This window comes from Paramormyrops kingsleyae, chromosome 22 (assembly GCF_048594095.1).
Source record: "Paramormyrops kingsleyae isolate MSU_618 chromosome 22, PKINGS_0.4, whole genome shotgun sequence".
NCBI lineage: Eukaryota > Metazoa > Chordata > Actinopteri > Osteoglossiformes > Mormyridae > Paramormyrops > Paramormyrops kingsleyae.
The window spans coordinates 20,532,042-20,556,521 of NC_132818.1; the positions used below are offsets into that span (position 1 = coordinate 20,532,042).

The 24,480-nt window shown below is 48.6% G+C and overlaps 1 protein-coding gene across 14 annotated transcripts in view; it reads right to left on the reverse strand.

The window, feature by feature from the left end:
* The window catches only part of srcin1a (SRC kinase signaling inhibitor 1a), a 101,592-nt gene extending 79,074 nt beyond the window's left edge, over positions 1-22,518 (reverse strand). For 6 of the 14 annotated variants that reach the window (XM_072705304.1, XM_072705308.1, XM_072705303.1 and 3 more), the window contains exon 1: positions 4,913-5,485. In XM_072705304.1, coding sequence (XP_072561405.1) covers positions 4,913-5,015 — 103 coding nt within the window. In that variant the 5' untranslated portion in view covers positions 5,016-5,485. The other 8 variants (XM_072705313.1, XM_072705301.1, XM_072705305.1 and 5 more) reach the window with 7 other exon arrangements.
* Positions 22,519-24,480: the final 1,962 nt, after the last annotated feature.

Consider the following 24,480-nt stretch of genomic DNA (forward strand, 5'->3'; position numbering starts at 1 on the left):
CAGCCTTCAAGACACCATCATCTTCAGGTTAAAACCAGCCCGTGTTTCTCCTGGTGCAGATAACAGATGATGCATGTAACATGCAAGACCCCGCTAAGAAGGATGCATCCTGATGGCATCTATGCAGCATCACAATCATGTTCTCTGTGGCTGCACAGGTGCCTCTGTCATCGTTGTCATGCAGCTGCAGGGCCCAGAAAGAGCCAACGTCCTTGAAACCATGACACAAGGTCACCCGACGTGGCAGCTTCGCGTTGATATTGAGAACGTGAAAATAACCGTGACCATAACACATATGGCCAGTAGGAGGCGTGGTAGTTAATGACTTTTAGTAAAAGGATGCCAGCTGCAGATTGCACTACAGCATCCTGAAATCCACCTGTGAAATATTCATCCACAGAGATCTGACACTAATCGCTTTCCAGAAAGACAGCTCAAGTAAATCAGAGTGATGAGGACAAGCAGCAAGGAACTGTAGAACCGTATTTATTTTTGAAAAAATCCAAAAAAAAACATAAAAAAAAAACAACTTGTATGAAACCTATTACTTAAAAATAGCGGCAGTGAAAACTGATACTAGCTTACCAGCAGCTCTCAGAGAAAACAGGACCAAAAATATCAGTGAAAACAATCTAGTCACCGGAGTAACAAGAAAGTAGCCAGAATCTGTCTGGCAGTATGGAAAGGAATGCGAAGGAGCTTCACGGCCCGCGACGAGGTCAGGTCACGCGTCTGTGTGGAGCTGAAGTGAGAAAAGGAGTGAGGAAGCGACTGGCTCTTTGCGAAGTGCTGCGATATAATGACAGAACCGCTGCTCACTTCTCCATTACGCTACAAGAAATGCGACTTTAAAAATGGTGAAATGAAAAAGATAAAGAAAAGATTTAAGTAGCAGGTCCCTGCGCGTGATTCCACCTCCCCACACTCCTACCTTCAGACCACCAAGGCAGGATAAGACCGACCGTTCACGCCCAGCTCTCTGAGAGCTGTATTAACGGGAGGTGGGTGTAATACAAATCGGAGCCTATAACACATCCGTCTCCAGTTTCCTCCACAGATGCCCCCAAAACAAGTAGGACCAGCCCTCAGAGGCACGGTTACATAAGCGAGGAGGTGTGTGAAACAGACCTCCCCATACTTTATTTACTCCCGAAACCTTCGACCTTCTCCATCTGCTAGTAGAAAAGAAAACCAGCAGCTGCACGGATTTAGCACTTCGGAGGAGATTAAACGAGTCCGTTCCCAACCGGTGTCAGTTAATAGCCCCTCTGTCCTCTTGGCTCTCCTCCCCCAGGAAACTCTCCCACCACCAACCGAGTGCAGCTCCAGGACCGAGGAGGACTTTGGGTTGATCATTGGGGTGGTTGAAGTCTCCACTCATTTTGTGATTATTTGGTGACGGGATGGGCGGGGTGTATTTCCTGGTTTTGAGTCCACCCCAGCATTTTTGATGCACTCGGAATTTATGCATAAGTTTATGCAGCAAGCGGGCAAGGAAAGTCTTCACAGCCAGACCTTTCATGAACAGCGGCTCAGTCACCCCTCAAAACCACAACTCAGCCCTGGACCTGAAGAATCTACAGAACCACAATTGAACATCCGTCGTTCTCTGGCCCATCTTGCCGTTCCAGAACCGTAAACATCATGCCAACCTTACGGGCTGCTCCATCAGGGCGTTGACTAAAGGGGGCGCTGTGTGGTTCAAATCCCAGTGTAGGAGCCCCGAACAAGGCCTTTAACCCCAATTGCTCCAGGGACTGATCCTGCCTTCTCAAAAATGTACATGGTTTTGGGTAAAATAATCCACTAAATAAATAAAAATGTAAAATGCTCAAGCATGCATTCACTGCCTGCTGAATCCTTGTGCTGTGTTCCCTGCGCAGTACAGCTGAGCAAACAGCAGGCCAGACACACAGAGGAAGGAGCTTCGGCGGAGTCGCGCAGCCGCAGCCGCAGCCGCTAGGACTCCAGAAACCTTCCTCCTGCTGGGAGTTTCAGTCGTCCGTAATTATTTCCCGGGCAGCTGTGCGGGATGTGGCGCCCGGACGCCTGGCGGCACGCGGATTTCACGGGGGGGGCTTACGCCTCGCCGTAATCTGAGGCTCATTCAGGCAGCATGTCGCTTGTTATCATCTGCAGGATTATCTATGGATGACTCTTCAGTCTATGAAAGAGGCAGGTTATAATCCAGATGGAAGCAGACAAAAACAAAACGTGACAGATTACGTGAGGTCGACGCCCTACCCCCCCCCCACCCCCCCAAACTGGGGCCACGGGAGGCAGCGCATTGATCCCCATGTAGTCACTCAGGGAGGGGGGACTAGGCTCCATTTGTCCCCCCGCCGTCACTCCAGCACTAACAAGGCAGCCGACTCTTCATCAGGGACCCGTGTGTCACTCGTCAGCTCCGCGTGATGTCGCGCCCTATGTCCCCTGCCACTCTGCAGGCGACATGCTGGATGCCCACTAATGGAACTCTTCTCCCCACTTGTCCGATTCGCCTCCTCCTCCCCCCCCCCCCCACTTGTTCAAAGCCCCACCTTTCCCCGCACCCCGTAAACCAGGGAACCACGTCCTCGCCGTTAGGAAAGTAAATAATAAATTAATAATCTGAGGATGTGCCTGAATATCAGCCCAGCGCACGGAGGCTTTCGCGCGGAGCGGAGAGGCCCTGCTCTGTAAACAAGCACTTGGACTTGACATCCCGCGGCGAGACTCAGTTACTAAATGAGCCCCAAAAAGCAGAACCGGGGACATCTAATTAGGTCTGAGATCCACCGTGGTTCACGCAGAACTGGAAGTGTTGGAAACGCGTCACACTCGTGTCCCCCGACACCGGTGCCGCTGACTCAGGTTCAAGGCCACCAGACGACCTACAGGGAACGCACATTCATCAGGATGAGATAAATAAGTGCCTCTGCATCTGCATCTAAATCGGCAGTACAAAGAAGTGGGCATGACAGCGTGTGAGAGAGGGAACGATCTGACAGTACAAATTAATGTCCGCCCCAATGAATCTCTCTCCTTTTTTTTTTGTTAGCAGGCAGATGGGCGTCTCTGGCATCGCAGGGGATCGCTTCGGGCGCGTGCTGTCCAGGAATCCACGAGAGTCTGACCCAGATGGAAGGAGTGTAAGGAGACTAACCCCCCCCCCCCCCACAAGCTCAGAAGCAGAGAATCTGAGCATCGTAGAAAGCCTAGGAAAAGCGGCGAGTCCTCTCCTGTCATCCTACGCTGAGCGTGAACGGGGCCGCCGATGCAGTAGCGCAAGGGCAGGGCGTGACCCAGCCTCGCGGCCGCGTACACGGAAGGCGTACACAGAAGGCGTACACGGAAGGCGTACACGGAAGGCGTACACGGAAGACACTTCAGGTTTCATCCTGAATATGGACGCAGGTCATTCTCGCATCACAGTCCAAGACCTTGGGCAGCATGGGTGGCGTGTGAATTTCGATTTACAGCTCACGCCTCCGTCTTCTGCTCTGCTCCATAAGGCTGAGCAATTTTTTTACCGTGGGCAAACATTCAATTAAAATTCATTGCACCTGAACCTGAGTAGTCTTCACATAATGACCTTCAACTGTCCTTCCTCCACCTTCTCCGATTCTCATTGGTGCATTCTGTGAAAAAGGGGCGGGCCCATGACACGAGCTCAAAATAATGGATTTCCAAGGCGATCTGTTTTAATGTGTCTGGCTCCAACCCAACCTGTTTTCCACCCCCTACTGCCCTCTTAGTCTCATCCCCCCCCCAACAAAGCCTCAGCACCCTCCGTTTTTCATTGTTAAGGGGAAGTGTGTAATTTCCAAATTCGTTCAGCTCACTGCATGACGAAACAGGAAGAGGGCGAGCGAAAGGGGCCACTTTTCCCATGGCTCATGGCAAAGAGTTGGATCGACAAGTCTAATTAGAGCGACTCGTCTCCTTGGTGCCCCACGCGCTTCTTGCACCGCGGGCGGGGGGTTTGAGCACCAGACCATTAACATGCTTTTTTTTTTTGGGGTCCTCACACATCCGCCGGCACTATGGGCGTCGCGTGTCAGCCGCTGGACTACAGCGATTCTGTTTGTTCTGTGGGGGGAGGGTGTGCCTAGCCCATCCAGGGGGGCAGGAGGAGGGGGCAACCCATCCGATAGGAACAACAGCCCATCCGATAGGAGCAACAGCCCATCCTATAGGAGCAACAGCCCATCCTATAGGAGCAACAGCCCATCCGATAGGAGGAGGGCCGCCGTCAAAGTCAAAAAGAGCCGGTGTTCCAGAACTCCCAAGACTGGCTGTCAAGGAGCTCGTCAAATGGATAAATTATAACCATGACAGCTCGCACTCTTTGCCGATCATACATGGGTCACGCAACACACCCAGCAGTCCGGACTCGGTATATCCACGTGCAGAATGGGGCACAAGAGCAGCTGTAATGCGTACCTCCAGAATTCAAAGCTCTAAGACCCATAAACATGAGAAGCAGTATATAAACAGCCTTATCCCCTGGAAGTCGCTCCCAGAGCTGGGCGGTGCATTTCTTTTGAAATGTTTCATGGTCCACAGTGAATACAAATCTATAGAATGAAGCTTTGGGGGAGTCAGAGCCGCCATCCATCTCAGGAGTGTGAGTCAGGTGGCCGTGACTCAGGTGACTGAGTCAGGTGACCGTGAGTCAGATGTTTTGACTCGATTTCCCTTTTTCTCATCTCGGTCCCTCTAGGCTATTCCGTTTCTGCTTTGACAACAGTCCCTGTTTTACATGCGTAAGTTCACCAACCCGCCCCAGTTTTCCCACAATGCACTAGTACACAAACTGTGCCATTTCCATGTCATCACTGTCACATATAAACGTGCAAATGTAGTTCCAGAAAACCATTAACGCTGATCGTGGCCACATTGAAGAATATGGCTACCCAGTGTGACTCACCACTGGTACTCACACGGAATCCAGCACGGCCCCCCAATCCACACAATCCGGCACAGAGCTGCCTTTCTCCGCGGTCCCTGCACATCCGCCCATCAACATACATGCTTTGTTATTTTCCGCACCCTCGTGCTAAATGCTATGTTTTGCAGATTTGCTCCAATTAATATCCCTACCAGTAACTAGGGACATGTGAGCGCTTGCTGCTGTGTGTAACGCCACCTGGACAGCCACACACACACACCATCTTAATAATTACTATTTGTCATCTATCATCCCCAGCCCTGGTAATCCTAGCTCTCGGCCTTTGTTTTACGATGTCCAAATGCTCATATTAAAAGACACCAAGCACCACAGAGTACAAATTCCTTGCCTGTTTAAGCACACTTGGGCAATGGAGTGTCTCCGATTAAGATTCACAACATGCAGGAATGTACCCGATAAACGAGCGCAAATCAGACTGGCTGGAGAGAGTCGCACTTCTTTATGGATGCAGAAGACATTTCCATTTTTTTTTTTCGTTTTGTTTGAACTAAAACAAAACAGGGTGATACATTCCCTCTCTGCTGAAGGAAATGCTGAAAGTTTTACTCTTACAGCAGAAGCATTTCACACATGTTGGGGGGGGCGGGGGTTAAGAAGGGGATCGCACCACTTTTATTAATATCCTTACAGGGTCTGCCGCATCAGTTTGTCACATGTATAGCGAGCCAAGGAGTGATGGATCATATTACTCATGATGATAGTAGGGAGGGGGCAGGCCGAAGACCAAGTGTGAGTGGCAAACACCAACCAGAATATTCTATTACAGCCTGGTTCCCAGCCCGGTTCCCAGCCCGGTTCCCAGCCCGGTTCCCAGCCCGGTTCCGAGCTCGGTTCCCAGCCCGGTTCCCTTGCGGACCCACAGTAGGTCCACTTCTTTGCTCCCTCCCAGACTGGCCGAGCTTAATGCAGAATTCTTATCCCTGCAATCATGGCTCACTGCGAATCCCACACGAGCAGTGTTCCGGATTAATTTAATAAAACCCTTTACTGAGCCGTCATTTAAAAGAAATATCAGTGTGCATGTAAATTCATGTGCCTGACCTTGTTGACAATTCGAGGTATTCGGCACATGGTGTGGAAACATTCGCTAAAGCCTGCTGCCCCAATTAGTGCCAGAAATGTTTGGGCGCGGGAGCGATGTCTAAACTTGTGTTTTTTTATATATATATATATAAAAAAAAAAACTTTACGTCAAACCCCCACCCCCCCCCCCCCCACCCCATGGACGAGGACTCAGTCATGATTCTATTTTTGAATACAGAGCTATTTCCAACTGCACTGGCATTTCAAAAACACACTTAAAACATGCCCAAAAAAATGTTGCGTTTGATGTAATTCGAGCAGTATGGAGTACAGCATGGAACATAACAATAAACAGAAAACTGATTATGGCTAAGTAGCTAATGACTGTGAAAGCGGTTCGGCCCCTCGTGTTTCGGTGGGGCTCGGAAAGACGTTTCAACGGATATCGTTACTCACATCCAGCTGATACCACACTTCATGCAGCCCTACGAAAAATCCCTCCGCAGATGTTGAAATGCATTAGGCATCACAAATCGCTACGGTCCGTGATGTGTGCAGCTGAGATTGAAACAGTGTGTGTGTGTGAGTGAGTGAATGTGTAAGTGGAGGGGTAAGTGGAGATGCTAGTGGCTGAAAGCAGACCAATGCACACGCAAGGCACAAGGGAACAGGGGCGTACACTCAAATGACCAAAAAGAAATGTGTGTGGAAGACATCTGGCCTTTTGAGAGAAGCAGTGCTTCATCGTTCAGACTCTAAGGCTTTCGAGAGCAGAGTGAAAGCATCACAAAAGGAAGCGGGGAGCCCAAGTTCCGGGTTCCTGCAGCCCTTGGAAAAAAGACACGCCGTTCAATGTCAGACTGTACAGGGGGAAAAAAACACACATATACTGAACTGTACCTGCACACATTTCCCAAGCAAGTCACACACTGACACTGTCATGTTGCCATTGCAGTTTGGGCCTTTTGCTGACTCATTTTTATCTGAAAGAAAACATCCATATCTACGCAATAATAGATGGAGCACGAACACTTGGAAATGCCCAAAAAGACGATGGTTCTTAAGAGATGTCATCGCGTCAGTTTGTTACTTTTTTGAAGTTTCCTTTACTCTTTGTGGCTTCCCTTTTTTCTTCCAATGACTGAACACACACACACACACACACACACACACACAGAATTTCATTGAACCCCTAGGTTTCCTTAGCAATGCCAACACAAAAAAGTAATGTAATAAGTAAACAAAAATATAGAAAATGTTACATTATCAGCTAGAAATTTCTTTCACTTCTTCAGGCTATTGCACATATGTCCCTATAATGAGATATGAAAGTTCCAGGGTAATGCAGAGAAAAAGCCCCAAACAGCTAAAAACTGAAAATGACTGCAAAGCAAATTCGTGACAGGATACTCAATGGAATTCGTCGAAGTTTCAAGTCATACAAAAATCCAACTAAAAATACAAGTCATCTGGGATGGCTGCCATGTCCCCAGGTCCTGTAGAGTATAGATCTGCTGATGATATCCAGCAGAAACCCTCCATGTGCCAAGAGTCATTTATTAACGACCAAGATAAAAGCCATATATGTTAAAATCTGGGTGCTGACAAGACTAAACCCCTTTAATGTCTTTCCTCTTTTACTCAAAGCAGCACGGTGCTCTTCACCCACGGCACAGAGAACCTACAAGTTTCCGCAGTCACGAAGCCGACCCAGATGCCATCATGCTCCAAGTCGAGCCCGTTTTATCCGCCTGTTCTGGAAACCCCACCCAGAATGGATCCAGCTCGCAGCAGATTTTCAGAATGAAAGGACGAATGCTTTATTCGCACAAACGCGAGGACACACACGTTAGAATACCACTTTCACATACCCCATCTTGCTGTGCCTTTGAGACACAAACCCAGTTGAGAGCGAAGCTTGGGTTCTGCAAGCAGAGTCAGGCGGATCGTGTGGAAACATTCACTAAAGCCTGCTGCCTCAATTAGTGCCAGGAGTCTTTCGATGTCTAAACTTGTGCTAAAAAAACTAAGATTTATTTCAAACTCCCATTTATCTGGAGCCCCTGATGAATTGTGGGGTTTAAGGGTCTTGATCAAGGGCCCAAGGGACACGTAACTTCTCTGGCGAGGATGGGATCTGAACTGGTGACCTTGTTATCTCAGGGAGAGAGAGAGAGCTAACTCAGTGGGCCACTTGCCCCCGTCCTGATTATGCTGAAAATGGGCTTGCCTGCAAGTGACACCATGGTAACAACTGCCGCAGGGAGATGATTGGAAATGGGGGGGGGGGTGGAAACGAAGGCGAGCAGAGGAGGTCTCAACCAACACACAATGACCACAGTCAGAAGGTGAGCAAAGGTGGTCTCAACCAACACACAATGACCACAGTCAGAAGGTGAGCAAAGGTGGTCTCAACCAACACACAATGGCCACAGTCAGAAGGCGAGCAGAGGAGGTCTCAACCAACACACAATGGCCACAGTCAGAAGGCGAGCAGAGGAGGTCTCAACCAACACACAATGACCACAGTCAGAAGGCGAGCAGAGGAGGTCTCAACCAACACACAATGACCACAGTCAGAAGGTGAGCAGAGGAGGTCTCAACCAACACACAATGGCCACAGTCAGAAGTCGAGCAGAGGAGGTCAGAGGAGAAGAGTCAGTCACCAAGAGCATACGCATGGCCCAAAGCGAGGAGGTGGGGGGGGGGGGGGGCTGTGAGAACTGACTGTGAAGCATCGATCGCTAGGAAGAGGGGACAGCTCTGCTGGCGAAGGAAGGAAGTCTAATGCCAAACAGAATCTGATCTTCGTTGCTTAGTGTGCATTAAATCCAGGGTATGGGGGGGGGGGGGACACACAGTGATGTCCAGATAAACCACTGCAAAGGGCATCATTTAAAAAACTTAATGTGCCTTTTCTCTTCCAAGCCTCGATTGATTGTTATACACGCTGGGAATGCAGCCCCTGTTATGCTGAGAGAGCACCGACACAGGGGGGTGGGAAAGAAGAATTCCCATGCCCCCCCCCCTTTCCCAGAGGTGCAGGAACCCCCTGCCATTCCATTCAGTTCACTGTCAAGATGCTCAGACACAAGGACGAAAACACACAGCCGGGTGACCTCCCTGATACAGAAAGACACAGGAACGGATAACCGGTATTACAAAAAAAGGTTCAATAGCCGACTTGGAAAAAGATGGGATCTTATAAATTAAATTGGAAATGATAGCATAGAAAGATTTATTCAACAGGCTTTTATTCTAATAAACCACTTCCCTGAACCAGATGACAAACTGTGCATTATAGCTTTGATATCTGTGCATTATAGCTTTGATATCTCTCCCCGTGTTGTTATTTTTCCTCCCTAGAGACTAACAGAACAGGGTGTGGGGATGGGGGTTACACCTGTGTGACGATGACGGCTGGGTGACAGGCATCCGTCCATGGCCATGTGGGACCCCCGCCTGACGGCATACGATGCTTACCGCCAGAAAATATGACCAGGTTAGCTGATTTGCTTATATTTACATTAGAGATGGATGGAAGGATCTATGGATTCCTATTCTTTACAGTGAATAGGTATGGGTAAGGGGGCTTTTGATGTGACGTGGGGTCAAAAGAGGGACCAGGCTAACAGGCTCATCTTTTTCAGATAGAATTTTGGTTCTCTTTGGGGTAGCCCAAGTGGTGATGAGCCCCCCCCAGACATCAAATACTGGTATGGCTCTGACCACATCCATGACATCAACACTTATTGTGGGGTGACATCACTGCAAGATTAGCCAGCATTCAATTTACACGACCCACGTCTGAGCCTTTGTCCCTGAGAAGCGCCTTTAAGACCTGAAGTCCACTAGCCGCAAGGAAGGCTGAAGCCTGCTGGAATCACGAGAACGATGCAGCCGGCTGATGAAAGGCTTTTGGGCATTTAAAATCACCGCACAGGAGTGTTAATGAGTAAACTTGGCATTTTCAACAAACAGGTCAAAGACCTGCAGTTCTGTTCAATATCAGGGGAGTAATTGCCGAAGAAAAAACGAAAAGGGAGAATTATGTGTGTGTGCGCGCGTGCGCGAGACAGATAGCATGGAAGCGATGACAACCAAAACAGGGGTATCTTCACAAGTCCAATAATGAACATGACACCATTAATTCTGTAAATCCCAAGCTTTAGTTAATGCTGGCGAGGAAATGTCATATCTAAAATAACTGTTTATCGCGAAGGGTCTGGCATTTAGCGTGAAGTCTCATATCTGGCTGTGCTCAACAGCTGCAGATGAAGACAGACTTTGCCATTAGTTTTTTCTTTTCTTTTCACGGTTTGGTTTAAAGAGACAGTGCTAGAAATAACCAGAGAGGAGAGGGAGAAAGGAAACAAACGGCACACAGGAGATCACGTTAACCCACACACACACACACACACTATCCACAGGATATAACAGCTTTAAATTGTCCTCATGAGCCTTTATGTTCTTTTATTGCCTTACCACTGCGAGAAATTGCCTTTACAGTGATGTCAGCTGAGGCAGAAGTGATTCGCTGAGAGCATTGTGGCGTCACCGTCAGGGACACGCCCATTTTCGCTGTGTTTTATGTCTGACGGCTGTGTTACAGGTTACACACAGAGCGCGCATCAGAGAGAAGAATACTGCAACCCTTGAATGGGTTTAGCATCCTCATACTTAAAGCTTTGGACTTTACAATAATATATTTGAAAAATAAACAGAACGGAGTTACCTATCAGGCCCAGGAACTGGGCTCAGCCTTAGCCATCAGGCTACCAATTGTCCCAAACTGCAAGCAAACACCGACCGCACCTCCCGAAGCAAGATTTCCCTCCAGCGTAATTTACACCCAGCAGAAGTTCATGATTAGCATTTCAAACGCAGGCATTGCAGCATTCTGCACAGCGATTAGCTTTCGTCCTCACCCCTGCTCGACCCCCACCACACGGCAGGGGGAAGGGTAGCGGTAAACTGCCGCGAGTCCTCGTTTCATCTCGGTCCAGCGATAGACCATCAAAGCACAAAGAGGCAACGCGGGCAGAAGGGTGCAGCAGGCGATGGACCAGCCCAGGACATGGACTCGGAGCCAAAATATCACAACCGATCCCGAAAGTTCACCCCTTACTGTACTGAAACATGAGCGTTGCTGCCGCTAACGCTTCATCTAAACTCCACGGAGAGCACGTTTAATACAAAGCAATACCCATAAATCCTTGAGCACTCCTAAACAAATGTTCGCACATATGTACATCTGCTGCTGTCACGTCACGCACTTCCCGCGAATCATCATGCATTATTCATGTGTCGTAGCCCTTTTGGATTGGAGTGCCATACATCGGGGATATTTATAGATGCCAAAGACATAAGGATGCAGTGCTAACGCAACTGCATAATTGTGCACAGTCCAGACCAACTCTACTAGTGCTTCAGCACCACCTGCGGAAGATGCCCTTAACGTGACCTCCTGTTTAGTAAAACCAACATAAATAAACAAAACAAACAAATAAATTACAGAGATAAATAGATAAACAAGCAGAACCATTTAATTATAACGGGGAATCTGAAGTACGGATTTCGAGAAATTTCTTCTCCAAATGTGACCATCCTCCTGAGACTTCTGTTCAAGATGCAAGCGTGTTGCTATAGTAACTCCAGCACAGGGTAGATGTCTGGGCTTTGAATCGCCACATCTGCGGTTTTACACAGTTGACTTTATTCCACCCTTTGAGAAAAAAAATAATAAACTATTCCGCACTCTTCCTCTAGATCCGGTTCACTTTAGTACTCAGAAGTCTACAGTAAACTCCAGGTGGAGATGGTGCGTAAATCTCTGCCGTATCTTCCGTCTTTCGATAGGTAATATCCGCAGACATGTTTAGGGGACTTGTTTCCATTTTAAAGTATTAAAAACAATAAATACAGTTATCAGTAAATTGTAAATATATGCCCAGCACAATACACAGCATCTCCAGTGTGATCCTGTAGCTACAAATATGGAGACAGGTTAATGAAGCAGGGAAATACGGATGAATCCTACAAGAGGCCTAGATCAGTGTTTCTCAATCCGGTCCTCGGGGAGCTACAGACAGTCCACGTTTTATTCGGAGGGATTAAAAACCAGGACCGGCTGTGGGTCCCCGAGGACTGGATTGGGAAACACTGGCCTAGATAAATCAGTTCCAGCTCTTGCTGAGCGTCAGGCCTCTGCTGCCGGCAGCCTGATGATGAGAGAGAAGCCCAGGAAGGAGAGAGGGCAGCGGCGGCAGCAGCTAGAAGCAGGCTGAGGTTCCAGCCCTGGAACACTGACATCGGTTACGGTCGCCTTCGATTCAGGTAAGACCAGCCACCAGTCCACAACCACGAGGAGAACAATGAAGCAGCTGTCAGACCACCATCAGACCGTGATCAGCGACCAAAAACAAAAAATATCATGGGAAATATCACCCCATCGCAGTAGTTTGAGGCAATGCTCTTCTGACATGATGTATTCTTCATTATTGCAACCAAAAATTGCTTCTATTGCATCATGCCTGATCTCTAGGAGCTTCACAGAAAGCAGGAAGTGTGATAAGCGCCCCGTTGCTCCACACGATTGCACAGTGGTTCAGTTGGTGAAACATCTGGGACGGTGTTTTCAACTCAGTCCTCAGGGACCCCCCAGACAGTCCACAGTTTTGGTCCCTCCCAGCAGACCTGAACTGAATAGCTGGTACAGGTGTGCTGGGAGCAGGGAGGGAAGAAAAATGTGGACTGGGGGGGTCCCTGAGGACCGGGTTGGGAAACACTGATGTAGAACATGGTGTTTCCCCGCAGTCGATACACTCCTCCCTGAATTTTACGAGCACCTTGTTTTTGCCGTCGTTTCTCAGAGAACAATAGGCAAGGAGTTTCACTAGTGTGGAAGGATATTTATTCCGGTTCTTTTTTTCCCTTATTTCTTTGTTTAGATTCACTCAATTTTCCCTGGTGGTTCTAAGGAAGAACGCCACTGGGAAGAGGCGAAGGACACGTGCCGCGAACAGGGATGTATTTACCGGGCGTAATTAGATCTCGGCTGCGAGTGCCAGGGCACGAGGATGGCACGAGGAGGTGCCAAAGACGCTCGGGTCCCCCAGTGGGTTGCCAGACAGTGGCGCGGCTGCTCCCCGCGATTTATTCTCGACTGATCCGAGAAGCGCTTCCCTCTTCCTCCCGATGTGGCGGCAGCGTTACAGGATTCCCGTTTCCTAGTAACTGCGGAATAAAGTGCACAGCGGGAAGGCGGAGAAAAACATTCCCAAAATAAAAGAGGGGAAAATTATTCGGATGGCTGTAAAATATCACAGAGCAGGGCAATAAACTGTTTAACGGCAACTACTGTTCTCTCTGACGTAAGGGGGGAGGGGGTTCGATCCTTCCCAGCTGTTCACCTTGAAGACTTTGGGAAGGTCACATGGCACGGGGGGGCACAACAAGCCTCTCCCCACCCACACCTCCACCCACAATTTTTTTCTTTTTCCTCTTTCATTTAAAAACACAGAAATGTTTCGGGGGGGGGGGGGGGGTTCGATGCAATTTGTCTTTTTTTTTTTTTTTTAGCTTCTATGCAAAGGACAGTTTGAACTGCACATCTTTCTGATTGGAGGTCTAGGCACAGATTTGTAAGGCGGCAAGACAGCGCTGGGATTACACACCAGAAAAGCTTCAGAAACCAGAGGTGGATGTTCCAGGTCCTGAAAGTAAAAATCCAGACCAAGATTTCGTTTCAACCAACAAGGTCAATACAAAGAGTCAGTCACAGAGTACTCAACTGGTGGACTGAAACAAAATCTTGGTTTGGATTTTAAATTTCTGGACCTGAAATATCCAGCTCTGTCAGAAGGGGAGGGAACACAGCACAGCAGTGTCTATGCTAGCGATGCGCCGCTGCGTGATTAATATTTACAGAAGCAAAGCCTTGAGATGCATGCTCAGCAGTAAGAGATGAGGTTCGAACCCACAGCCCAAACGTCATTACCGGCAGTATAAACATCATTTACCCTGCTAGTGGTGAGGATTCCGCAGCATTCTCTCTCTGAACCAATCAATTTTCGTTCTGCCTTCAGAATATTTTTGCATCAGTAAAACTCCCAGGAGTGCCACTAGAGCTCAAAACCACGCGGTTATATGAAGAACGGTCTATCCAGGGTGGGGGACTGTTTGCCCTGCGATGATCTAGGGTGTGTCCAGCCGTGTTCCCTTCGCATCCTGGGATTGGCTCCAGACTCCCCAAAATTCCAAGCTGGATAAGCAGGTACCGGAAGGGGTATATATTAACAGATAACTCCCTGGACTCTAAGGTTGCCATCCTCTGCCAGTTACACATACCCGTGCATGCAAAAATGCCTAAAGCGTTTTTCAGAACATGACAAGTGACCCACACGACAGCAATTTAAGCAGGCAGGTTTGCTTCAATTAACCGGGAAATGCAGGGACGACCCATGCACGTACAGTCAGCTGAACACACTAAGACGTATTGTGGGATGTTTTTTTTATTATTATTTTTGTACGGAACGACCTCTGCAGAACGGCCCTGCAGGGAGAAATATGATTAAGGAGCAACACTCCGGGGGGTTACGTCGTCACGCAAGCGTCGCTCTCGTCTTACGGGGACACCGACAAGCTTTGTATTCCGCGGCTGCACCTCCCGCCTGTGTTTCCAGAGATGAAAGCCGCGTCTGTACCGCGTCTCTGTCTCGTCCGTCTGTGATCACCTCCATCCTGCGGTCATCCGGCAGCCCAGACCCTGCGCACCCGGTGGTGTCTGAAGGAACTTTCAAGGTGATCAGGGAGACGGCAGGCGGTCTAGCAGAGAGTTCGCTGACCGGAAAGGCAGTCAGTTGATCTCAGACAAGACAACAGATGTTGCCAGGACCTTTTAAGCAGTAATTAAAACATTGTTTGATCACATTACATTTACAAATTTAATATAAACAAAGGTACAAATATACATTTTATATAAAATGTATAAAATATTTGAAAATATTTAATATATACACACATACACACAGGAAAATGTTTTCAACATATGTTTTTAATAATTCAGATATCTTTAGGCTTGGTGCCCCGTATTGGGTAGCATCAGGAATAGGTGCCGGACCTCTACTGACCCTGTGTAGGACAAGCAGGTGTAAATAATAAATACCTATATATCCATTTTATATGGTAGAAAATCCAAGTCATGCTTTAATCTGAATTAGGGCACATCCCTATCCTATCCAGGAGAGACTGCAGCCTGGTTCAACGATATCCAATGACATGGATCGATGAGTACCCCTGGTAAACCTGGTCATGTGACTCCTGGCTTGATACAGAAAGGCAGTGCATAAATGAGTACCCCCCCCCCCCCCCCAGAGATTTGCATGTTTATGCAAAGCTAGATAAAACTGGACCAATTTAAGGGAGTCAGAAGCTATGACCTGAAAATTACACGACTAAACAAACCTTAATTGCAGCAGTCCTGTGGGGTGGTGAATTAGCAGCGAAGCCCCATTGTAAGCAAAAATGCTGGAGGATGGTATTGAGATATACTCGGACGTTCAGGACATGCAAAACGTAGCCCACCTTTTTGAAAAAAGTGCACGGAGAAACCGTTCCGACGGCTCGCCAGATCCCTGATACAGAACTGGCCTAACTGTACTCGTTGTGAGGTTTATCTGACCCATTTTTAGAAAAAAAACAAATGCAGCATTGCCTTACAAGCTAACAGGATGGTTCTATTTTGGTCGCTGGGACCCAGCAGGTGAGGGAGGCTGCCTGAGCAAGCAGGGGCCAGAGAAGGCAGCGGGATGAATGAGGCAGCGGGACAAAGCTGCCAGCCGTCCACGGTGACATTAATGATGGCGAGAACTCCACAATCTCCCATGTTGCCATGACAGAGGGGCTCAGGGAGGGGGGTTGGGGGGTGATGGTTTAAAAGCTGCTGAGCAAATCCCATCATGCTCCGTTTTAGCCCTGGCAATTTGCAGCAACCTTCACAGAGGTTATGGATCTCAGCATCCCCAGGGACGGCTGTGGATAACTGGTGAAATTCACACTGGCGTTGTGGGCGGGGCTGGGGATGGCGTTGTGGGCGGGGCCGGGGATGGCGTTGTGGGCGGGGCCGGATTTAATTTCAAATCTATTTTTGTTTCTTTACTGGGCATATCGGACATCATAGACATGATGCGGCGACAGGTTGCGTGAAAAGGCTTCAAGCAAAGAAATGGAGCCATTTCTGGCAGTGCCTGGCTTCTACAAACAGCCAAATTTATTTGTTGGTACAATTATTTATACTCTTGATGCAGGCAGCCTCATGCAAATCATGGCTGTACACAAAATGAAGATACATATTATTCATACGACCAAGAGATTAATTAACTGGAAAAAACATTTTAATGCGCCTATTTGTCTGGGTACAGATATAGTGGCATTATGTGGTAATAAGACTCTTCCCTAATTACCGATTCACAAAGGGATCGTTCCGAGCTTCAGGTTTTGACAGCGATGAAATCTAAAGGATTAGGGTCTTATTTATGGCCAATTCTGCGGCAGATACACAGTCAGCGGTATGGGGCCGTTTACGGACACCGTTTCCCCTCAGAACGTTCCGGATGCTGCCTGCCCTTGCTGAAAGGCGCCGCTCTCCCAAGGAACATGTCAGGGCCGAACAAAATGAGACAGGTAGAAAATTGCAAACTGGCGATGGCAAATCAAAGCGAAACAGAGCGAGGTCATTATCACAGTTTGACCACAAATGACCACGGCGTCTCCACAGATGCGCTCACCAGCCAACTGTTCCACTGTTACCAGGGCAGACGAGACTGGTGTGAGGTCTCGCGAAGCTGTAGGAGCTGTGACAACCCCCTAAAGTGCATTTGGCATTAGATGATGAGAAGAGCACAAAATTCTCTTAGCTTTAAAGGTTTGTCCATATGTCACACTAACATGGGTTACCATCAGCAGACCGCCCATTCTGTACATTCTACCAGTATGCAGGCCAACCTGGTGCCAGACTGACGTCCACCGTAACGCTAAACCCTTCATGTAAAGCTCGCTCGAGAATCTCAGCGCTCTCAGTGGAATCAAATTCCACTGTCACCTTGAGAAGCCAATTACACCAAGTTGGGGACAGAATGCCGACAACCAGGATGGTTAGAGGGAGGTTGACATGTCTACAGGGACAGTCTCCGAAGGTCACCTTAAGAAGTAAGACCTGTTGGCAAGTCCTCAACTTATGTGTGAACTTTATAAAGCCAATGGCCTCTGCCTTTAACAACCTCCTTTGGGAGGACATGAAACCAGCGTCGCTCAAAATGCAAACAGAAAAACAGCATAAGCAAAGATACAGCTGCTCCCTGCAGAGGAGCCATCAAAAGGTTCCTACACTTTTGTACTGCACTTTGATCAAGGGAAGATGGATGAGACATACAAGCCACAAACCGAGACACAAAAGAACGAGACCTAAGTGGATGGGCTGAAAAGGAGCAGCGAGCCAGACGGAAGCCAGGCGGCGGAAAGGTGCAAAGACCACGGTCGGCTCTGCACGACAAGAGCAGGGAAAAGCCAGTCCCATCCCACCATCAAAAACATAGAAATAGAGAAAGAAATGGCTTGCTAGAAGCACTACAAACAAGGATTGCCAAAATAATGTGCATGAAAATGAACTGACCAATGATGTAAGGGATGAGGTTAATTACAGCAGACTCACAAATGAAAAACGACAGTCGACAGTTGTGCATCGCGACTTTCCCCCTCACGGTTTCGATATATCGTGGGGTCAGCATAAGATATCAAATGGAAATATTTTGGGAGTTTTGAAGAAGCTATAGATGACACACATGAAGTTTAGTAACTCATAAATGCATAAAATATACGTACAATTCTTGGAGGACAGCAAGTGTGTTTGTATCTCGCATTTGCAAGTGGATTATAAATATTGCACCTGTACCCCCCCTACATGGACAGGTCGACTACAGTGTAGCTCAGAGGTGGCGAACCTGATCCATGGAGAGTCGATGCGGGATTTCGGGATGACCTCTCAATCAGCCAATAATAAAGTAGTAGTTCTCAGCTCCAGTCCCGGGGACCCACTGTTATTGGCTGATTTAGAGGTCGTCCCAAAAACCAGCACCGGCTCTCCATGGATCCGGTTTGCCACCCCTGGTGTAGCTCTTCCAACTGATCTAACTGCCAGGGAGGCGGGACTTCAGAAAGGAGAAGGTGGGGTGTGTTCATTTAAAGGCACTGGGAATCATCTCTGCCTGCTGATCTGCAGTCAGCCCTTTCCAGCACCAAACGCCCCCATAAATTTCCAGCGCAGCTATGTGGGAACGAGTGACTTCATCTTGCATCCTCGCAAACAGATCATTATCGAGGGCGAGCTCATAAACATCCCTCAACCATTAGTAAGGAAAAGAGGCCCCCAGCTACTCCACAAAACCCCCATATCACCACAGCTGATTTATACGTTTAAAAGCCGGAATATCTTCAGTGAACAATGATGACCGTCGAAAACATCAAAATGCAAAGACTGATGATCGTCACTATTAAGTCTTGTGTCTTCAGTGTACAAATCTCCACATCTCTGCCCGAGAACAGTTCAGATAAAGGTTCAAGGTTGAGTTTCCGTCATTCTCTCATAAGCTACCCACCCGGTCCCTTTAAGCAATGCATAAACATTCATAAACGCTTCTGTCAGGAGTCAGAGATCGCTCGGCAGCTCTCAAGAGTGCTACACGAGGCCATACTACATATTTGCAATGCAACATGCCATACATAAACATTTATAAGATATACAGTACATCATTCATGAATAAAATATAGAATAGCAGTACTTTAAATCATCCCTGTGGGGAAAGTGGGTGGTTTTCACATATTGCATCTTGTATACGGGTAAAAGCGATATTTGGGGACAGACTACAGGTTAAGTCATCACCCAGCACCCCTAGAGTAGGTGAGGTTAAGGGTCTAGCTCAGGAGTGGCGAACCGGATCCAAGGAGGGCCGCTGTGGGTGTGGGTTTATGGGATGACCTCTCAATCAGCCAATGATAAAGCAGTGGTTCTCAACTCCAGTCCTGGAGACCTGCTGTTATTGGCTGAACGAGAGGTCATCCCAAAAACCCGCACCCACAGCGGCCCTCCTTGGATTGGATTTGCCACCGCTGGCCGAGCTCAAAAGCTCAACGATGATATAATTACTCCCCCAGCTATGGGATTCCCCCTCCCGCTGAGCTAGACACCAACTCAAGACCGCAGATGAAACCACGGTGAACTTCTCACGTACGGCTGTTCAGAGAATGCGTTACCGTTTACCCGCTACCCCTCTGACTAATAAGCAGTGTGGCTCGTCCTACTGCAAGCAATGCGTTCGCTGTCACATCTCCAAACTTGAATCCTTTTGTGCAAGTCAAAGTGTGGCCAGGTTTCTTGCATGCTTTGTGTTCCCAAGAGCTTCGAAAGACACCAGAAGCCCTTTAAATAGGGGCCTCGACAGGACAGGATGTGCAGCCATCCCTGGCTCTCTGCATTTGTAGTGTTGTGGGTGGAAGGGCGGCTAGGAAGCCAGAGCGGGAAGAGAACTCACTTTATCCTAGGTGAGCCTCTTTAGACAGGCACGAAACTCTGGAAGCACATTCAGTTCAGACTCAGGTTGCCGAGTTTCAAAAATACTCATCGTGATTCAAATCCCAGAATTGGAGCCCCCTTCACAACTCATCAGCTTAATTAATTTTGGATTAAGGATATAATGCTTCCAATCAACAAGCCCAAAGGTCCATAGTTAGGAAGCAATCTTTGATATTACATTACACCGGAGTAATATAATCCCACCTAGGTGTGCTTTACTACTGTAAACCCATATGAAGCGATGCACTGGTCCATCTTATCCCTGCCTCCTGATGGTTACCTTTAGCGGGAATCTCGTCTCTATATAGGCATAGATCTGGTCTTCCGGCCTGCGGGTCAGACTGAGATTAAGGGTATTTGTCTTGAAGTTGAGATCAAGGGTCTTATCAGTGACAGAGTTTAAACCTCTGTCCTGGGCATCTGCCTCGACCTGGAAACGCAGGCGCTAATAACCAGGCAGATGTTTTGAAAACATCTGGAGATTATTATGATAGGAGAAGCAGACTGTAGGACTGCCAGGCCTCCCATAGATTAATGACAACAGCGGCAGTTTCAAGCAATTAATAATAGGTAGCTAATAGGTAATTAGTGCCCATTGTACAGCTAAATTACCTAGTTAGATTTACTGTGCAAACCATTACTTTAATAAAGCATGCAGATTTAACGTTTGGGTGAAAACCGACATTTCATGCCGGTGTCAGAAATCTTTCTTATATCAGTAATTTGGTTCTGACAGATAACGCCTTTCTGGTCTGATCGGACCAACAGGACCTTCCTGTTTTCATTGCCAGTCGCTGTACTCCGCAAATAACGGCGGATGTCAGAAATTCCACTTACGGGCAACCAGTTATATTGAGACGCTAGATGCAATATGCCACGAGCGAGGCCATAAATCCATTTCAGCTGGTTGGGGGCAAGAGGCACAGATACCGGGCGGGTTCGCGCTAATCTCTGCCAGAGCCGTTTTGTAATAATCACACCCCAAAGTGGCGATTTGCTGCTCCGTCTCTTTTTAAATCCGGATTTTTCCCTCTCAGCTGCTAAATTGATGAGACCTGCATCTCCCAAGCACCAAAGCCTTGAAGGCACCTGCTCCCACCAGCTTAAGGTCTCCAGCTCTGAATCCTGAATGGAATCGAAACTCCACTCCAGCCCTTTTGCGGTCATTTGACTTTGCGCCCCTCTTTGGTGCCAGCAGAACGGCGCAGGATCTCGGCACTCGCACTCCCACGAAACAACCACTTTCCTGGCAGCCCCCCCCCCGATGCTCCCTCTTATCATGCTCTTCCCTCCCACTCGAGTCTCCCTCCTCCTGCACTCCACTCCATCTGCCCCTCCTGATTTCTCACTCCTGCCCTGCTCAGCCAGCCTCGCCAACTTCTTCCATCAAGGAAAAGCAAGCCGTTTGCTAACTGTTCTTTTCACCTTCCATCTCCCTCCCTCGTGGAACCAGCCTCTCCCCCCACCCACCCCCCCCAACACCAACCCCCTTCACCACCTCCTCTCGTCTCTGGAGAATTTCTCCGTAGCAACCAGCTAGTCTCTGGGTAAAAAGCAGACACAAGCTACAAAAAGAGAAAAGAAAAAAATCGGCAGGATTCTCCCGACGACGACAGGATTCCGGATCTCTGCCGTCTCCCTGCCTTCTATGTGGCTGTCAGAAAAACTCTATTTTTCCCTCCAGTGCAATTCACTCTCTCCCTTTGTGTTTCACCTCCATCAATACCCAGCCTCCCTCGCTCCCTGTACTGTACTGGAGAATCACAACACCTTCCTCTTCCTAACTGGCTGCTTTTCTCCTTTTTAAAGAAAAGTGTTTCACAGTTTCTGGTCCTGCTCGCTCCTACCGCTGCAAACTGCCACTGAGAGCAAAATTAGGGTACAGCATCATCTTAAATCATGTTTCTGGTGCAAAATGAATTGGTCTGCAAGAGATACCCTTACAATCAGACTTGGACAAAAAAAGATAAAAAGTCCTTAGGAGCTCTATCGCCCCTCGATATACGCCAATCCCATCCCATGTCACTCCCTGCACTCTCTCTCACACCATCGTCCAGGTGTGCTGAATTGGTGGCCGTGCACCTCTGACCCGAGTCCCGTCGGTCACCATCAAGTATCTCCACCTTTAATCCTTCCCCTCCATACACTTTTTCATGCGGAGATCAATCCTGTGACAGCATCTCACAGCCTGCCATCTGTGACCCCCCCCCCCCCCCCCACCACCGAATAACGTCCAACCGTTGACCACCCTCGCACCTTCCTCCTGTCCCTGCCACTCTCCCCCCCCCACCCATCTCGGCCCCCGAGCGCAAACGAGAGCATCATCCACCTCGAAGCAATACCAGCGAACCAGCAACCAGCAGTCAGGAGACATGCAAGATCAGAAAAAATACCTTCTACATAAGAATGCATGAAGAGAGAGCTGACATGCCTTGGGAGGGTGCATTTCCCATCCTGCCACACGGACCGCTGGTGGTGTGAGCGACACTCTTCCCCACTCTTTTTATTCCCCTCCGCCTTGCTCTTCCTCTCCTCTTCACGCGGCGTTAGTCTCTTTCACTCCTTCCCTCGCTTCCTATTCGCTCTTCCGCCCCTTCAGCCTTCCTTCTCTTTTCTTCCTCCTCTCACCTCCCTGGGCCGGGCTGGGATCTTCTTTTGCAAGATGGCCCGGCTCCAGCCGTGCTCCGATCGCCCGGCGTGCGTGTGCGTGCGTTTTTTTTTTGTGCAAGCGCGTGTGCGCGGTCGTATCGGCGGGCATTTAAGACCTTTCCCCGGGTGAGAGTATCTGACGTGGGAGAGATGCTCAGCACAGCCAAGAACAAACGACAAAAAATATTAGCTCATGATAGATTAAGGTGCTCTCTCTCATTCTCCTCTTACTCCCTTACCCTCTCGCTCTCAATCTCTTTCTCCCTCTCGTTCTCTCTCTCTCTCTCTGTCACACATACCATCTCTCTCTTTTAAAGGTACAGTGAACCTCCATGCTGCTCAAGGGTTAGGGATTATCTCATACGCTGCAAGCTATTATGGTAATCGGGGGGGGGGGAGTCCGGGGGCAAGGTCTTCACACTCATTGAAGCGACGCATAAGCAAGGAGAACAGGGGGGGGGCGGGGGGGGGGATGACCCACCACAAGCGTTGAGGCAGGCAGGCTAGGAAACACAGCATGTCCCTCACAAATAAGCTTGTTCACAAGGGGACCCAGATTTCCAGCTGACTGCTTCGCATTTGTTCCACGCGGAGCCACTCAGGTGTCCAGGTAGCACAATAGGAACAAGAAAGCAAAGGAGAACAAATCTACCGAGTGATGGAAAGGCCAGGAGAGGATTCCGGACGACGGGAGTCGATTCTGAAGCGTCGAGCTCCTAACCCTGTGTCATATTAGCTATTATCATCCTCCCTAATTACGATATAATTGGACTCGTAGGCAAATCTTCTGATGATACTAATCGTTACAGAGTCTCACCCGCACCACCCACACAGCCAAGCGGTCCGGAACAATATCTGAGACAGATATTGAAGGACACCTCAAGGAGACAGAGCAGAAGCCGCAGGAGGAGAAGTCAACTAAAAAAAAAAGCACACGAAGGAGAGTATAATATGAGGTAAACTGGTGGACGCCTTGGGGGAGCTTCCAAATGCTGCAGCAGCCACATTCCGGTCAAACCTTTGAAAATCCATCCATCCATTTTCTGTACCTGCTTGTCCTATACAGGGTCACAGGGGTCTGGAGTCTATCCTGGAATCAGCAGGGGCTCCAACCCATGACAGGCCAGACTCACACATATGGACAATATGGTAACTCCAGTTCACCTTAGTGTGGTTTTGTTAGTTAGCAGGGAGAAACCAGAGAACGGGGAGAACATGCAAACTTCACACACACACACACAACGAACCAAGGTGGACACTCAAACCCTGGTCTCCAGAGGTGTGAGGTGATGATGCCAACCACCGCGCCACCGTGCTCCATCCTTTGGCCATGTGGTAGAAAAATATGAAATGAAAACTAATCGAGTCCAGTCAAGCAGAGTTACCACCTTCCTAACTCTACACTATTTACACACATGAAATTAAACACGCCCGCATGACCACAGCAATGAACTTTGGGAGACAGATTGCAAGATCCGACAGCACATACGCCGGGCCGGCAAACGCCCCCTAAACACTGACCGAACGGAACACGATGGAACCTATAAATGCGTTTCTCGCAGCGAACAGGAGGGGTTGATGGCACGGCTTAAACGAGCGCTTCATGTCGGTCTGAGAACACAAAATCGGAAAGAACCACCTCCGTGGGAATAGGGGTACAACTGAATACAAGGATAAACAGATGAACAAAAAGGAGCAAAAGATGGGAGGCGCAGATTTATTAATGCTCGATAAATAATGCATGGGTACTGCGACTGCACTGCACAGCTCGGTGCTGCCCAGCTGATCTGCAACAAAGACGATGCGAAGCCTGATGAGGTCTCCTCCACTTCAGCGCCAGAGCAGCAGGAAGCAGCCTCTGGTAAACTCGCCCGCAGGGCTCTACACTGGCAGCCCTGACATCTCCCACGGATAACAGCAGCCCCGGCCCAGAAATTTAAATAGGAACCGAACCTCATCGAGCGCAGAGCACCCAGCTGTGTAAACTGGAACGTGGCCCTCATGCGGCAACCCAAACACAAACCGCTTTCGCTTCTGTCGGAAGCGACGGAACCTGGCAAGGGTAGAGAGCAACGAGGAAAGAGAGAACATGATGTGACCAGCAGACTGGTTTGGATGTGTAACGGGGTCAGCGAACGAAGGAGAGATACCGAAAAATATGGGATGTCACTTAGAAGTTTGAGTTAGTTCTGAGAGAGAACCTCCTATGTCTAAATTCCAAGCTGTT